This window comes from Protomyctophum parallelum (genome assembly GCF_964188405.1).
Source record: "Protomyctophum parallelum genome assembly, chromosome: 21".
Taxonomy (NCBI): domain Eukaryota; kingdom Metazoa; phylum Chordata; class Actinopteri; order Myctophiformes; family Myctophidae; genus Protomyctophum; species Protomyctophum parallelum.
The window spans coordinates 28,925,014-28,942,601 of record NC_139713.1 but is presented as its reverse complement, the minus strand read 5'-3'; the positions used below and the strand labels follow the sequence as shown (position 1 = coordinate 28,942,601).

Sequence of the window (17,588 nt, the reverse complement as noted above, 5' to 3'; positions counted from 1 at the left end):
GGTCACTTCAAGTAACTGAAATCCCTGTTACATACTGTATGGCTGTTATTGTTTTTATGGTTTTTATGGTTGTCAGCTCCGGAACTCTTTCTCACCCAAGATGCACTCAAAACTGTTATGGTTCCATAATGCGACAACTAAACAGGAATTCATTATAGCAGATGTTTCATAATGTCTCTCCCAGACAATACAGCATCATCTATTCCCTATGAATGACGCCAGGCCAAGAAGTCATAAACCCAGAGGACAGGATAATTCATACCATACTAAATCAATCTCTCTCTCTCTCTCTCTCTCTCTCTCTCTCTCTCTTCCTCCAGTCCCTAGTGTGTCGCCTCTCCTTGGACAAGATATTAAATATAAGATCATTGGAAGAAACTTTATCTGATCGCCTAATAATAATAGATACTTATATTCCAGACATGTGACTGAATACCATTTCTGTGACGACGATTTCCATTTCTGTGACTTGTGAATGGACACATCATTTATTGATCTCCACACATCAGAACAACATCAGAACAATCAGCAACATTTCCCTTTCAATCAAATCATTTGGTCATATCAGTTTGACATTTGGTTGACTCACACCTTACTGCTCATGGGGTGGGGGGGACCCCAGTCGACAAACTATATAGGATTAAAGTGGTTAATGGCCAATGGTGTCAAAGGGAGTCGCATACAAGTAAAGCGGTGCCCCGTGTGTGAAGACTACATTCACTTGACAACATCACATGCAGCAAGTGGAGCGCAAACATAAACACCAGTGAATCAGCATCATTTGAGCATGGGTCCAAGCAAGTGGACCTAATAACCACCGCCCTTCTTCTCTGTTCCCCTCCACACCACATCTGGTCCAGGAAGCCAGGAGGGAACTTCTCTGGGATGCATTAGGATGGTGACCTCTGCTTCACCCCTTCATCGCTACACATCAAACTCCTCCATGTTAGTTTTGCCATTTTGTGCTTCACCCCGTTCGTTCGCTCTACACAGCAAAATCCTCAGTGCTAATTGAGCCAATTGTAACTCCCAGCATGAAACCAAAAGGGTCCATTTGGTTAATTTCAATACACACTCTGAGGATTTTGCCGTGTACACAGTTTGAGTTTTGCTGAGCGAACAGTGGCCATCTGTGTATGCAGTTTTGTAGCTTCAGAGCTGCCTGGCAGCTCAAAAATATGCAGCGGACTGACCTTTATGTAAACATTTGCCTTCTGCCATACTATACTATATTAGCAGGTCACTCCGGGGAGTGACATGTGGTACAGTATGTCATTGTGGGCTTAGCGGGCGTCTCGCATATTGAAGAAAGTTTACATTATAATTTTGGCTTTGTGTGTTTTCTGGTTTCTGGTCGACTTAGAGAGGGAAAGAAGAAGAGTTGTGGGTTTTCATATTTTTCCTATGTCGTTATTCTTGAATCATATCTGTATCTCTCTACTCTCTAATCTGTATCTGCCCTGTATTTCATGCCGACTGTGGTGCTGCTATCAAAACAGAATTTCACTTGCGGGATCATTATCCATCTGTCTATTTGTCTCTATGTGTATATGCGTCCGTCCGTCCGTACTGTATGTCTGTCCGTCTGTCCATACCGTACATCCAGCTCCAGAGCTTCTGAACTTTCCGAAATAATGTCACATGTCATTTCCACTTTGTGTCTCTCAAGGAACTCAACTCTGTGTTGTCTCTCTGGGTTTTAGGTTGATGATAGACCAAGGAAAAAGGCCATTTTGACAAGCCCGGCTTCACCGTGGAATTAGAACTGACAGAGAAACACAAGGGTTACATGCGGAACCGCTTTCAAGAGCTTCAAAAACGTTGTTGTAATCACTGACTAGTGACTACACCTTGAAGCTTTAGAGTTTCCAGCTCAACACACAAAACACACACACACACACACACACACACACAAATCCATAGTGTTATTTGAATTCAGACAGTGTACAAATGTAACCAAATGGACCCTTACAGGCCGAATTGTTAACCACTTAAACCCTACCTAGACTCCACCTCTTAGCACCCCTCTCTCCTTGTAAACAGTACCTTCTTGTCACCTTTTTTCAATAAATATTTGACCACAAATGTTAATGTTGAGAATGTTAGTTAGATTGCATTTCTCAACAGATGCTAGATATTATTTGGTTTACCTGGTATGCTAGTTTCTTTGAGGCAGCATTGTTCTCTCTATACTTATAGGACAAATTGATAGAGGTGTGCATTGGCAGTGCCCTCACAATGCAATTCGATTACGATTCACCAGGTAACGATTTGATTCTACCATGCATTGCAATGCATCACACTTTTCTATTATGCACAACAATGGCACATTTTGTTATCAGTCAATCAGTTATCAGTTATTTGTTCAGATATACAGTACCGAACAACATATTGTACTGACATTCCATATCTTGATCTGACCTCATCACACCCTGTACACTCAAGATACGCTCCATATATGGCCAGTGCACTCGACCTCGCCCTTTAGGGAGCGAGGTCACTTTTCGCCCCCAGGCGTCTTACTGGTATTTAGGCTTTGATTATCGATTATGTCACATTGCTGCTTTGCAGCACGGCCGAATCGTGATGCATTGCTGAATCGATTATTTTTGATACCCTCCTTGACTATGTCTTGACTATGCTTACTCTGCATTGTCGCTCTGGATAAGAGTGATACCAGATCATTTAAATCTAGATCTGCCAGCTTGCAGATCATGGTTCATGTGGTTAAATTAGATTCACTGTGTGCATGGTTGTTTCTTGGAGTGTGCTGTCCTGGGCTGTTTTATCTCTGAGGTTTTGGAACCAGGTGCAGTTAGCCACAACCTTGGAGGCGTGGTGTTTGACTGCACTGTGTTGCATATTTCAATGACAATAAATAAACATCAATTATCATACTTTCCTCAGGCAGCTCCCCACAAACTCCTGGCAGAACTCAATGTTCACTACTAACCCATTCTGATCGGGCACCCATTTTGGTGTCAGCATCATGTTATGCTTTAGCTATTGAAAAATAGCAGATCTACAAGCTCGTATCGCGCCACCGAGTGGCGCGATACGAGCTTGTAGGTCTGCTATTTTTGAAAAATCGAAGAGCGACTGACATTTTTAGAATCTGATCTCAGGTCAGAATGGGTTCATCAGACCAGTGTGTGTCCGGCGGAAACCTCCTATGAATCTGATCTCAGATCAGAATGGGCTAAGGGAAAATGTCCCATAATATTAGAGCAGAAAATAACCAGCCGACATGATTTTGCTGTAGCCTACCGCTTGTTTTAATATAGCTAGTAGCTACTACTAATATTTACTAGTTTAGTTTCTCTCTATCTTCCTACAATATACTGGACCGCGTGTAGATACAGTATGTACTGAATATGATGAGATAAATCATATAGACAAAATAATATACTCATTACTGAGAGGGACACAATGAAAGTGCCTTATGCACATACTGTAGTATTGGAGAGAGAACTTAAACATGACCATTTCATGGACTCTGAGGAGCACATTATGAATGGCTGACTGCTACAGTATGTGTAACTGTGTAACTGAGCGTGCTTTCCATCACTCTAATAGTAAAGGGAATCACTCTTTTATGAAGCGTCACTCACTCCAGAGACAAGACGTTCTCACACACCCAGACTGGTATATCCGTCAGTCTGGGTATACTGTATTATTTGACTTTTGTGATGATGTCAGTATCAGCAATTACTGGTTGTAGTGGAAGTGTTCCAATTTTACTCGGTTTTAACCATTTAAAAAATATATGTAACAGGGCTTACGTGGTCAGTTTGTGTATTTTACACATTTACTTATTGCTTATTCATTGTATAATTAAAGTTAAATGTTGTTTTTGTATGTATATTTGAAGTTAATTATATACTTATTTAAAATGTCCATTTATCAAAAAGGCATTTGTGTTTATTTTTATTTATTTTATTTAGAATATAAGTTGTGTCTAATTGTCAAATATTTCAAATTGTCAAATCATCAGCAGTCGGCGGAATTGGTGTGACTCTTTATTACCGTACCTTGTAGTCTGCTCAACTATGGGGCGAGTTCACATGCTATCGTTTGTTCACTGAGCGTTCTATGTTAGCGTGTGCAGTTGCATTTATACATGTGTGGGGAGTAAGCAGCACAGTGTGGCTGACCAGGAACCACAAAAGGATAGTTCTATAGCGTACTGAGCCTGATGGAATATAAAAGTTTGTGGTCTTTCTGCACGCTGAGATTCCCTCACAGCGCAGGCTACAATTCAAAATACTTTCATCTCTTGCTCCGCGAGGCATGCTATTCTTCATCAAGAAGACATGAGTTAAACATCTCTTGGTGGCTAGGATTTTGGCAGAAATGAAGACAGGCTGTTTTCTCCCCCATTCGCAGAACGGATAACTGTTCTTACCTCATTCAAACACTATCATATCACCAGATCTGTTATGATCTATGGCGCAACAACAGGATAAAGAGAGCACTTTCAAATCCAGAGTGCCTTTCCGGTCTGAGTGAAAACATGTTTTCCTTCACCCGGGCACACTACAATAACTTCAACAGATCAACACAGTGACCCCAAATTACTTTCCTGTCTGGGGAATAAAACATGACAGTGTGACATCATGTGACCAAACTTGAGTCACATTAGATAACACTAAGGCGCTCTTGGAATGTTATCATGACACTTATCACGTACTTGTCACGTATCCGTCAGCACCAATGTCATAAATCATGTCCATACATAGAGAGAGACAGATGGAGCTCCATTCCTGCTGAGGCACAGTTGAAGCATTTCACTTACAATCACTTACAAACTTACAATTTGAATATTACTGACATAAAGACAGTAATAATAAAGTCATTATTGACTCAGGTGGTATTATTAATATTGATTTTTAAACTAATAATCTATTTTATTTCTGCTTTGCTGAATAAGGAACATTAAGCACTTCTTAAACTCTACTTCATTGAGCTGGGTCCCCGCTCCTTTTTCCCTCTACACCAAATCTGAATCGCTGAAAATAGCTGATCTACAAGCTCATAATGCATCGCATTGCAATGTGTTTCTCACATGTTGTGACATGATGTTAAATGCATTATTGTCCAATAGGGTATATGCATAGTTATATATAAACTAGAGGACGGACTGCCCCGCCCCCGCCCCCTGCTACTCATTTCAATGGAAGTTGCTCAGTGGCATTTGAAGCACGTGGAAGAACGCTCTACTTTAGCATTTTCTGATAACCTCCATGAACACGCCTGAATCGATTCATGAACGAGCGCTCTGCGTTAAACCCCAGCTGTGTGCTCTTTTGCTCGTGCATTTACTTCACCCGGCTGCAGTTTTAGCTTTGGCTAGTAGGGGCAGATTGGGGCGGATTCATGTTCCCCAGCCGCTCTAGGGACCTGGGTATATGCCACAGAATAACTCTTCCTACTTCCGGGCCCCTTACCGATGATTCTAATTAACTAAGGCTCTGTTCCATTCTGGTCAAACAGAGTCAGGGTGCTGCTATTGTACATGTTGGTTCACTGGAAACACCCTGCTACACCAAGTGTCCTTGAGTGTGTTCCATTGCCCCGAACGGGTGTGTACAAAATTAAATGTATGGTTCCACTGGGTATACACTCAGTGTTATGAAGGTCTGTGAAATTAAAAGGTTTGAGAACCACTGTACACTGAATGGGACAAGGCCTTAATTATTATCATCAGAAGTAGGGAAGGGGGCCCAGAAGTAGGAAGAGTTCTTTCCAAAATGTCTGCTGTGCATATACCCTACTGAAACATAGTTTAGAAACAGCTTCTTGGCAATCTAATTGGTGTATATCGTGGCCTTATTAATCTTAACCCAAATTCTGTCCATGGAAATTTCCTTGAAGAAAATACTGCCAGGAATCAAATGTGGTGAGATGGTTGGATGGAATCAGAGCATTATTCCCAAATGACGAGAAGTACACATTTTTGAGTGGTGCAGCCACTCCAAGGAACAGCAATGTGTATCCCTATGTCCCTTTGTCTGTCTGTTTAGAAGTACCAACAGGTGACAAAGTGGCGCTGTTGAGCTTCACACTGTGCACAGGTGCATGATGGGAAACTGAGTTTTTAGCAGCCATTACGTGATTTTTATTGTAACACCAGCACAGAGCACAGTGCAGTACAGACTACATAGTCAGACAGCCAATAGTCTGACAACCAATAGTCCGACATCCAATTGTCCGACAGCCGATAGTCAGACAACCAACAGTCCCTCTATTCCAATAGTCCCACATCCCAACAGCCCCACATAGTTCAGACGGGTTAATGGAGAAGCATGTAGTGCCCAGACACTTTAGGAAAACAATATCCTACAATAAGAATATATAGTCTATTTGTGGGACCAAGTAACATGAAACGGCACCAAACACAAACTAGAAAAGCAGTTCCTGCAGAAAATGCAAGGGCTCGCTGAAAACCTGCAATGCATATGATGTACAGTATAAAACGTATTAAAGCTGAAGAAAAAGTTTTAAAAAATTGCAAAAATGGACCATTGGCCCGGTGCCGTGATGATAGATGCTGACGTATTCACTGCCGCCCTAGGAAGGGGCAGAGGTTTGAATGCGTTGTTATGTAGCAACCACAGATTAGCACCTCTACTCCAACCTAGAAAGATCTGACCCTTCCTCATGCAAACATTTTTACCAAATAAAAAATTGTAAAAATACAAGTTGTAGTTTATATGTATCATGTTTCTCACATAGTCTAAATGTTTGATGTTTCATTGTGCTTTCATTACACTTGCTAGATTACATACAGCTGTGAGAAGGGGCTATTTTAAAGCTATTTCCCCACTATTAAAGTAGAAAGGCTCCTTCATCTTGCAATGTGGTGATGGCATGAAAAGGAACTAAAGCACTGTGCTTTTCTGTCAACAGCTCTAACAGCTTGGAAAGCGTTAGGACGGTGTTCCCCTCCATCTGTCATGCATGACACTTGAGCTTCAGGTCGCTCTTTTAAGCTTAGCTAAAGGAAATAGAGATGGATCTTTTCTACAAACAAAAACCACTAGCATACAATGCTTTGTAAATTTCCCACTCCAGAATGAAATACCCTTTGAGGAATGCGTTGAGAGATGAGGTAAGTAGTACGTAAACAAATTGGTTAGCTGGTTATGTGTGGCAGGGTTATCTGTTAGGGCAGTGATTCTGTACCTTTTTAACTTCAAGGATCCACAGTTTGATATGCATTAGAGCAGAGTAGACCATGGACCCCCATTTGATGATATAAGAACATTTTCAGCGACCCCAATGTACAACTGTCCATTTTATTCCATTCGTAGCCTACACTGTCTGAGTTCCAAACCTGTAAATGTCCATTTGGAGTGCATGGTTCCTAACTATCAATCATTTATTACTCAAGGACTCCTGGGGGTCGCAGATTCCACGTTGAGAGTGGGTTAGGAAGCATCTTTACTGCATCACTGATGATCACAGGCCTTGAAATCTGCCTAGTGAAGTCTCTCTGTGATGGATTGAAATACAAGCACAACCAATCCCTCTGTTCTATTTTTAGTCTCTTTGATTCTAAACGTGTATGACTGCACAGAGGACATTAAAGCTGCAATCCGCAAGATTTAAGTTCTTCCCAGGATTCAACACCAGGTCTTTTATTCACACAAAAAGGTACTGGAGAGCTTTTCGTCACAGAGGTTCAGTTAAAGCCAGTCGATGCTGAATGAAATACAGTATATGGACCACATCAACACTCCATCTGGACCAATATACTGTACATGTAGCTGTAATATTCACAGTGGGTAGCTGTGGTTATACGTGTAATCAGGCTCAAGTAGCACTTAGGGACCCCAAAATACCAAGGTCTTCCGTCTTGTTTTAATACACAGCTATAGCCTCAGTAGTAGTTTAACTTACGGCAAAGATGCATCCATATACTATGATTATTTGATTTAAAAAACAATTGCAGTCGGGGATAAACTACAACTGAGGATTTTAGTGTGTGTATCAAGCACAGTAGTTGCGGAAATCAGGCCAGGACCTGATGGTTTCCAAAGATTCAGCTCTGTGGTGAGGTCCATCATGGCTGATGTGTAACTTTTGTAACTCAAATGTAATTTTGTCCAATCTGTATGGTACAATATTAATCCATCCATCCATCCATCTATCCATCATCAACCGAAGAAGCTCCACCAGATAGCTCCAGACTTCCCTCTCCAGAGCAACATCAGTAACTTCCTCCTGGGGGATCCCGAGGCGTTCCAAAGCCAGTGAGTCGAAGTGATTCCTCCAACTGCGCCGGGGTCTCCTCCCAGTGGGACGTGCCTCAAGGACCTCCCTAGGGAGACGCCCGAGAGGCATCCTAACCAGATGCCCGAACCACCTAAGCTGGCTCTTTTCCAGGCAAAGAAGCAGCGACTCTACTCCGAGTCTCTCTCGCGTGACTGAACTTCTCACCCTATCTCTAAGGGAGATGCCAGCCACGCGACGAAGAAAACTCATGGTAAAATATGTCAATACAATATACTGTAACTTACATAAAATTGGGGTGGTTGTATTTTGCCACCTAGAAACAGGATCTGACACACTACAATAAATGACACGTGTTTGAGCTAGGATCAGAACTATCAATTATCTTCTTAGCAACTATTCCATTGATTACGTTTGATTACTCAATTAATTAAGAAGAGCCGTTTTTCAAAATATAAATGTATATATTATTTTGATATATCAAGAAATCAATTAACCACTTAAATGATAAATTATTTAATATTTTGTCTAATTGATTGATTAGATTGATCAACCAAACAAAATGACAATAACTCTATTTCTTCATCAAATATGAAACAAGAAATATAATGGACCCAGTGTGGTATCACATGTCAGGTCCACAGACAGCCACAGTGTGCAATTATAGAGCAGATGAAAATATAAACAAATGGCTAAACACTGTGCTAGACAAAACAAGTTTCAAGAATCCACCCAGTATAATAACATTCCTTCAGAACTCACAATGCCACAGGGACACGATGACATAGTTTGGCAGTAACGTAAAACCAATACTTTTCTTATAATTGGAGTTCATCGGTTCCAAATGAACTTTATACTGATAAACCAAATTTGGAAAGTGATGTGCTCTTTTTAAAATAGTGTACTCACTGTAACTTCTATTTAATAGCAACCACCGAATACGCAGTTTCTGTTGAATAATATATAACTTGGCCGGTATGGATCAACAATAACGTACTGCATACGCACTACCACCAAGACGTGGGGCTGGAAATACGTCTTTTATGCTTTCTTTTTAGGTTTTAGACTTTGAACATGTGAATTCAAAGTGAGGTAAAAATCACTTAATGAGATAAAATGCAACTTGCTGACAACAACCCGAGAACGCTGCTTGTTGTAGCTGTGTTTAATAGGCAAGTGAGGATTTTTATGTATGGACAGACAGACAGGCAGACAGACCTTTATTGATCCCTAGGGAAATGCAGCATACTGTAGTGTAGTGAGTGTGCTTGCCTACTGTCAATCTGGGAACCCATTGGCAAAACAAATGAAAAACAGCTGCCTCTTTTCATTTGAATTTAGAGTCAACAGTCTGTCTATTGTAAAGGCATGTGTTATTGTTACCTTTGCAGAGTGAGGGTGAGCTCATCTGTGCAGCCTTTGATCTTATTCTGGGCCTCTAGGTGGTTCATACTGTCCGTGGTGATGCCATCAATAGACAGAACAATGTCTCCAACGTTGACTTGTGCCATAGCTGCCTTGCCTCCATCCGTAAGCTGCAAAGACATTACACACACAAATTAAACCACTTTCAACCTAGCATCCCTATTCTGCATGGTCAGATAATAATATTAATTAGTTTAATATTTGCCCAGTTATAGGCCAAATATTAAAATAGAAATAAAATATTTCCCCAAATGTTCAAAAATGTATCCGGTATTTTTACTATTCGTGGTAAAACAAAAGAGAAATGTGTATGCTTGGGGTGACAAAGAAGCACATTCTGTTCAATCTTAATTCTTACTGTAGTTAGTAAGTTACACTATCTCCATCAGATTCTGTGGGATCTGAGATTTACAGTCCCGGCCTAGGATCTTATCAAAGACTTGGAAAGAAACTCGGATCACGTTTCACTTTTGCTGTTGATACAAATATCTCAAGCTAAATGTATTCAAGAAATGCTATGAATGTTCAGTTTTGTCCCATTTGTGTTTGTCAGTGACTTTATTATTACTCAAAGCAGAACAAAAGACTATAGTCTGAATAATACCGAATAATAACATAAGCAGTTGTCACACAGTGAATAAAAAAAGGTAACCAGCAATGATTTATTTCCCGTAATAGCTTGTTTTTTATGTCTTATGCAACCATAGTTATATAAGAAAGGTATTTTCTTCTCTTCACAACACCACTTATCAACAGCAAATACCTTGCTAACATTCCTGCGGTAGCCCTCTATTATGGTGTGTATTTGTGTTGGTCACTTGTTGATTTGGAACTCTACTAAAACTCTGGAACTTACAAAGAAAAATAAACAGTATGTGCTAGGGTTGTGCTAGGGTTGTCAATATTTTTGGTATAGAATTGAAAGTACAAAAGCTATTAAAAAAACATATGTTGGCTAGGCCTACAATCAGATTTTCAACCGAAGGCTGCACTACACAGATGTAAACAGGTCCTCATCCTGTGGCTGTTACTTACATATAGCTGATCTAGTGTACAATGTGTCTCTTTCTTTGAACTTTGTGTGTCAATCCATTCCATTAATTAAATAGTAGGGATTATTTTTTAAATAATTAATCGGGCGATTAATCGGATCAAAATGCCTTAACCCTCCATCTGTCTGGGGGAAAAAAATCAATGACCTTCCCCAAGTGATAAAACACTCAGTGTGTTGATGGCTTGTTAACGACTGGCATTGTCTCATTGATTGACTATTTTATTATATATAGGCCTATATATAATTCAAATTTGTATGACCATCCATTGGACTCAAAGTAAAATTAGCTGACCTTCCCCTATTTTCCTCCAGGGGTACACCTTTTGTAAATCGACTCTTAATAAAATTAATATCGGTTTTTATATTGTCATCCAAACAGGATAGGGCTATGCAGGCCTACCTGCGATGCATTATTGGATTATTAATCGATTAATCGTTATTGAATTATACTAATCGATTTTCATTTCATTCATAAGAATTCTACCATCCAATCTACAGTACATAGAGTATGCATGGCTTAACCACTTCAAAACTGGCATCAATATTTTGGGCATGTCAATAGATAGAAAATGTTGTGAAATAGCAGATTTACAAGCTCACAATGCAATGCACACAACCAACGTTGTACTTGCACCAGTCGACCCCTCTCACGTTGGCTATTTTGAGGATAGGGACAAAGTGGTTACATTTCTGGTATCGTGACAACCCTAGCATGTGCTAAAAGTGTCGGACATATTGTTTGTTTTATCAGGTCATCAGGGGGAGCTTTGGCAGAGAAAAGCTTGAAGGGGCTTGTTGCTTTGGAGGAAGGATGTGATCTTATCTCACGCAGAGTAATAAACTTGAAGCTGGTCCTCTCATCTGGCATGGAAGTAAGGCATGCTGAGAGACAGGTACAGTACATCTAGGGTATCTGTCTAATCAAAGTTTTAATTTCCTATATTATATTACATTTACAGTACATTATAACCATAAATGGAGTATAGACTAGGAATTAGGGAAGTGGAAACTGATGCAATATAGATCATAAGCCAAAGTTCTACAACTACACTTGAAATTGTTCATCCATGTTTTAACAAGCAGTAGTAGTAATATTTGAGAGCTAGATTGAGTCAAACTGAAATTACATGATTTATCCGCTGTAAGCATAGAGCTGTAGAATAAGCAACTTAATTTAACTATAGACAGTTTAGAGCCTAATAATGTCTGAAAATTAATCTATTATGGATTGTCTATTTTAGGCCAGGTGCTGATTAAATAATCCATGATGACAAAATCATGGGATGACAAAATATGAGCAGTGCAAACTAGAATTCAACCAAAATACTTGTCTTCCAGGCAGAGCTGCTACATGTTTGCTAGTCTGGCTTTGACCAGATACATAACGTGCCTCCTCCCCAAGGAAGCGTGAGAGAATCCACGTTATCGCTCTGGCCAAAGCCAGGCTACGTGTTTGTAAGAGCGTGTTCCAGTGTGTGTGGATGTGTTTACATCTGTTCTTATACTACACCTTGGCCATACCACAAGGGGAAGAAACCAGATAAAAGTATGACGACACAATGACTGTCAACCAGGTGTGGCACACTGCTAGTGTTTACACAAGGCTATGTACCTCATCAATCACTCAGCACTCCCTTACACACTCAACACTTGTGCAATGTGCAGGAGTGGCTAGCACCATGCAGCATCTTGTAGTAACCACTGATTATTGTTAATTGTACGGGATTTAAAATAATATTCCTAATTTCCCAACTAGAGCCACACCAGGACTCTCCAAAATCGGGATCACCATTGGACCAAAAATATCTGGTATCGTTCAGGCTCGATTCAGTCAGATGTGTTTCTGATTAATTGAAAATGGAAGACCCTGATGTAAACCAGTCTGGTTTCATTCTTGTAGCAGTTTTTGTATTGACTCGTGCTTTCGTTTGAAATGTACCCATTCTACATACTGTGAATAAAACGTTCAATCAATCAATCAATCAGAACACTATGTTTTGTGGCCATGAACTGAACACCATTATACTGAAGCCTAAATGATAATAAGCTGAATAGGTACATTGGAAATACCTACGGCGCATAATGTAGATAGCATTGAGAAAAACGTTTGCAGAAATGGTGTAATGAAGCATTTCTATGTGGGACAGGGGAGGATTTATCTGCTATCTTTCTAAATTACAAGGACAAAGGAAAGTGTTTCAAGTGTAACAACAAATATCACACTAGTTTGACAATAATTACACGCTGCTTCTTAACCTGAACCAATTGAATTGCAAAGAATTTCTGTGCGTCACTCAACAGCTACGGCAAGCATTTTTGTTTATGTCAGAGAGTAACAGTTGTTGTTATGTCTCCACTCTCCAGTGTGCTCACAGGGACCGTGACTCAGTGCGGTGAGTCGTTATTCAGATGACCAGCGTCATGCCTGGCAATGCCCCATTCACTTCCATTCACAGCGTTGTTCGAATCGAGAGAGAGGAAACATAAGGATTGGAGCTGAAGAGCATGACGGTACGTAGAGACGCACAGGATGCTTTGTCTTCTCGTCGCTTAAAAAATAAATTGCTCCAGTCCAGGAAGGTCATTGTGTGTGTGTGTGTGTGTGTGTGTGTGTGTGTGTGTGTGTGTGTGTGTGTGTGTGTGTGTGTGTGTGTGTGTGTGTGTGTGTGTGTGTGTGTGTGTGTGTGTGTGTGTGTGTGTGTGTGTGTGTGTGTAGTACGTGTCAGGAAGCACAAGACTCCCCCACAATTTCAATAAGAGTCAAGAGCATGTATTGGATGAATGGAAGCAAAGACTGCCATTGTGTACATTATAATGAGAGAGAGAGAGGGGGGGGGGGTAGAAAGGAGGACATGGGGGAGAGGGGGAAAAGGGAGGAAGTGATAGAGGGAGGGAGAGAAAGGGATAGGGGAAAAGGGCAGACAAGAAGGAGACTGAATGTCTCTGCAGAGGCCGGAGCCAACACTCAGGCACAGAGGACAATGACTGGAGGGTCCACTCTGACAGTTTCTTGGAGTTCTCCTTATTTGGTGTTGTTATCAAGTGAATCAGAATGCTAGCAGGAAGTATCGAACGCATAGCTGAGGTTAATGCATGCATACCAACAATATGGGGACCAATTAGACTAAATCAAGCACATAGGAAATGCTGCGCAACAAGCCACCCATAATAGAAAGGAGTACATACTATACAGTAGATCTCATAGACTTGCACAATCTTGCAAGTTACTGACTGTCAATGACACTGACATTAGTTTCAGTACTAATGCAGTTACTTGGATGGCTCCAGAGACTGTTGCTTTGTGTCATGTGGCAATGCAGAAACCATTACAGCCATCATGACTACTCTCTAGAGACTCCTAGCTGGGTTGCCTTTCCCACATAGCACACAAATCAAGTGCTCTCTTGCCACATCACATTGAAGGTCAATGTCAGAGTCATTGTAGTTGAATATTGTTGGAAGAGGTTAGAATGCTCTGTTTTTCTCAGCATACACCAAATACAATATATGTATTTATATCTGCATACTATATGTATTTTCAAAATAAATAACATAAAAATATAAAAATAATTATATATTTCACAATGTAAAACATTATTTATTATTTGTTGTGTCCACACATGTGTTTCTGACTGTTTAAGTAAATTAATAACAAATCCAAGTTGAGTCTCAAGTCTTCACTTCCCAAACTCGGCGCCAGTGGCTCAGTAGGTAGAGCGGCCATCAGGGATTTGAAAGGTCCCGGGTTCGAACACCAGTTGCACCAGTCATTATGTCGAAGTGTCCCTGAGCAAGATGCTTAACCCCTAGCTGCTCCCCCATGTGCTCACTCTGAGCAGTCCACTGCTAGGTCAAATGTAGAAAAGTAATTTCCCCTCTGGGATTACTATAAATACATTCAGCTTATGCTGAGTAGAAAACAAATCCTACATTATTCCAAACTCACACAATGTAATTTCCCCTCCAATTTTTTTTAAATAGCAAAAATAGCAATCCACCAGCTCACGGCTATTTTTGTACAATGACGAATATACGGCTTAAGTGGTCAATTCTAATAGAAGTGTGTGTGTGTGTGTGTGTGTGTGTGTGTGTGTGTGAGAGAGAGAGAGAGAGAGAGAGAGAGAGAGAGAGAGAGATAGATCCAAGTTCCTTCGAAAAGGGGGAGAAGAAGAGAGTACCACTTACCACAATATTCTATATTTGGTAAAACCGCAAACACTTATCATTCCAAGACAGGCAGAGAAGCTAAGTTACCCATAAGATGCTCTAGGGATAATACACTGTGGTTAGCAGTCTGTTTAATGCTTTAGTGTACAGAACACTCAGTTCTGAGGAGTGCTGCACCGTCATACAAAAAGCTCACTGTCTGTCTTTCTCTGCAAGGGGGAACAAAACAAATAGATGTGACAGTATGAATCCCTATCACGCCTACTCTACAAATAGTATACATCTACATGCCACTTTGACAGAGACCAGATAGGCACGGAACAAGGATTCAGCCTGCAGTTCAAGGTCAAGGTAAACTTTATTGTCCACAAGGGAAATGTGTCTTGGGCTTTCACCCCAGCTACAGCCACACATAAAACATCAATGACAACAAAAATACAGTGCGTGCAATATAGTGCGTGACTGGGATGAAGGAGCAAGTTCTACGGAAATTATTTATAAATTTGTTATGAACTGCAGGGCCTGAACCTTTCAGAAATAGAATTACACACTAGCCCTGACACAAAATTTGTCTTTCTTGTCAAAGAAATATAAATAAAAATATAAAAAATAAACAAATGTAATTAAAATTATCCAAACATTTTCTCAAAATAGCTCCAAGGACAACCAGCCTTTGTTTCATAAGAAGTAACCAGAGGGTTTCTTATTACATTTGTTTGGCAGATGACAAAATGGCAGTCTCCCAAATAAATGGAATGCTTTCCTTTAGCCGTTTTGGTGAAAAGGGGCTCCAACCACATAATATGTTCTGGTTACTGTGGTGCTGCTCTGACTGCAGGCTAGTTATTGGTAATGAGTAGCTGCTTTACGAAATGTAGCTGTAGAACATCACATCATAACGGCTTCGCCTCCATGCCAAGCACAAAGCGCACTAGGGCAGATACAGTGCACTACCTGCGACTTTGAGACAAGTTGCAAAAAAGTATCTATATTTCGATTCATTTCGAGACATTAGGGCGACAACTATCGATTATGTTCTTTGCGATTGTTCTATCAATTACTTTTTCAATTAATTGAATAATAGAGCAGCATGTTTTTTGTAATATGTTTATATTAAAAAAACACATAAACTTATACTTCATTGCACGACAGTGTTGTGTAAAAAGCCCACATGTTGTGAATGATGCGTGCAGATTGGCTGTCTTCTCTATTATAGATTTTTGTTGTTGCAACTTTTCACCTACATGCCAAAAATAGGGATTGACTATTAATCGATTATTATATTTAAGTATTGAATATGGATTTATTTTTTATAAACGATTAAATCAATTAGGTTGATTAACGCCTCAATCTACGTCTGACCTCAATATTGACTACAACTTTGTGGACAAAGTTGTAGTCAATATTGAGGTCAGGGGTTCCCTCAGGGGTTCCCTCAACCTCAATATGTCTCCCATCTCTCAGGTATAATATATAATTTAGTTCCAGTAATCAAATAATCTACAGTAATGGTTAGGACACCTTATAACACAAATGAAGCTCATTCTAAAAACTGAATACGATGTTAGCTGACAAATCAAATTATCTTTAACAAGCCAATTGAAAGAGATTAAATCCCAGACAGCAGTTCCTTTGAGATAAAACAGCAGTTTTAGATTAAGATAGTTGTTTCAATCAAATTTATGCTTCGCCGTGTCTTTCCAGAAACATTCTTTGCTCGTAACGTGAACTGGAACACAAAAATTATTTAAATGCCAACACTAAGCAGATGAATATTATTTTCATCAAAACTTTGATCTAGCTACAGACGTCACTTCCACGCAACTCCCACGATGACTGATTGACCGTCTGAATTTTACATACCGGTAATATCTTTAGTTATATTTTTTTCTTATAATAACACAAACATGCACAGTAATTTTTGTCTTACCAGGTGTGAATCAATAAGAAAACATTAATACATAAATCTTCTATTGGAACACAGAAAAATCCATAAAGACTACAATCACAAAGGAATAGAACATATTTATCATACTGCCCGCTTTCCCTTGAATTACTCATAGTAGCCGTTCCTTAAAGAATTTCTAAATTACTGAGCGAGGCAATGTGTTTGTGGCTGTTTCACATTTGAGAATTCATGTCACAGGAAGCGACTTGTGGTGAGGCTGAAGGGCTTGGGAGATGTATGTGACGTCTGTATGGGCTAGAGTTGTGCAGACAGAGAGGGCCTTATATGGAAAGGCCTGACCGAGGCCTACCTCCCTGACATTATGTCATCACAAACACAGTCATGCTTTCCAAAGAGATCAACTCACTCTCACTAGATTTCGCTCACCATTGTGTGAAGGTAACTTTCTAACGTGTGGTTATGGTCTCCAATAAACTACCCTGCTGTTAGTACCAAGGTGAAAATCATGACAGACATGGGGTTTAAAGATCCACGGTTCAAGGTGTCTGGCTTCACCTAAACCTAACTGCTGTAATAACTTCCAAATGTGGACTCTCACTTTTGAGAGAGTCAGGTTCCTGTTTCACAAGACGTCTAGAAAAAAAGTTAAAAAACGGAAGGGGCCACACATCCCCCACATGTCTCCTGCCCAGAAGGTGATGAATGAGCAAGGCTTTAAAGCACTGGTTCTGATTGTGGGATTTGGGGACCCCCATGGGTCCTTGAGGGGGTTCCAGGGGGTCCCCCAGCTAAGTGATT

General features: G+C 40.2%; 1 protein-coding gene across 5 annotated transcripts in view; it reads right to left on the bottom strand.

Moving 5' to 3' along the window:
- pdlim5b (PDZ and LIM domain 5b) overlaps positions 1–17,588 on the bottom strand; it is a 75,273-nt gene that overhangs the window by 36,059 nt on the left and 21,626 nt on the right. For all 5 annotated transcript variants that reach the window (XM_083793959.1, XM_083793955.1, XM_083793957.1 and 2 more), the window contains one exon: positions 9,619–9,770. In XM_083793959.1, the coding sequence (XP_083650085.1) occupies positions 9,619–9,770 (152 nt within the window). The remainder of the gene's footprint in view (positions 1–9,618; positions 9,771–17,588) is intronic.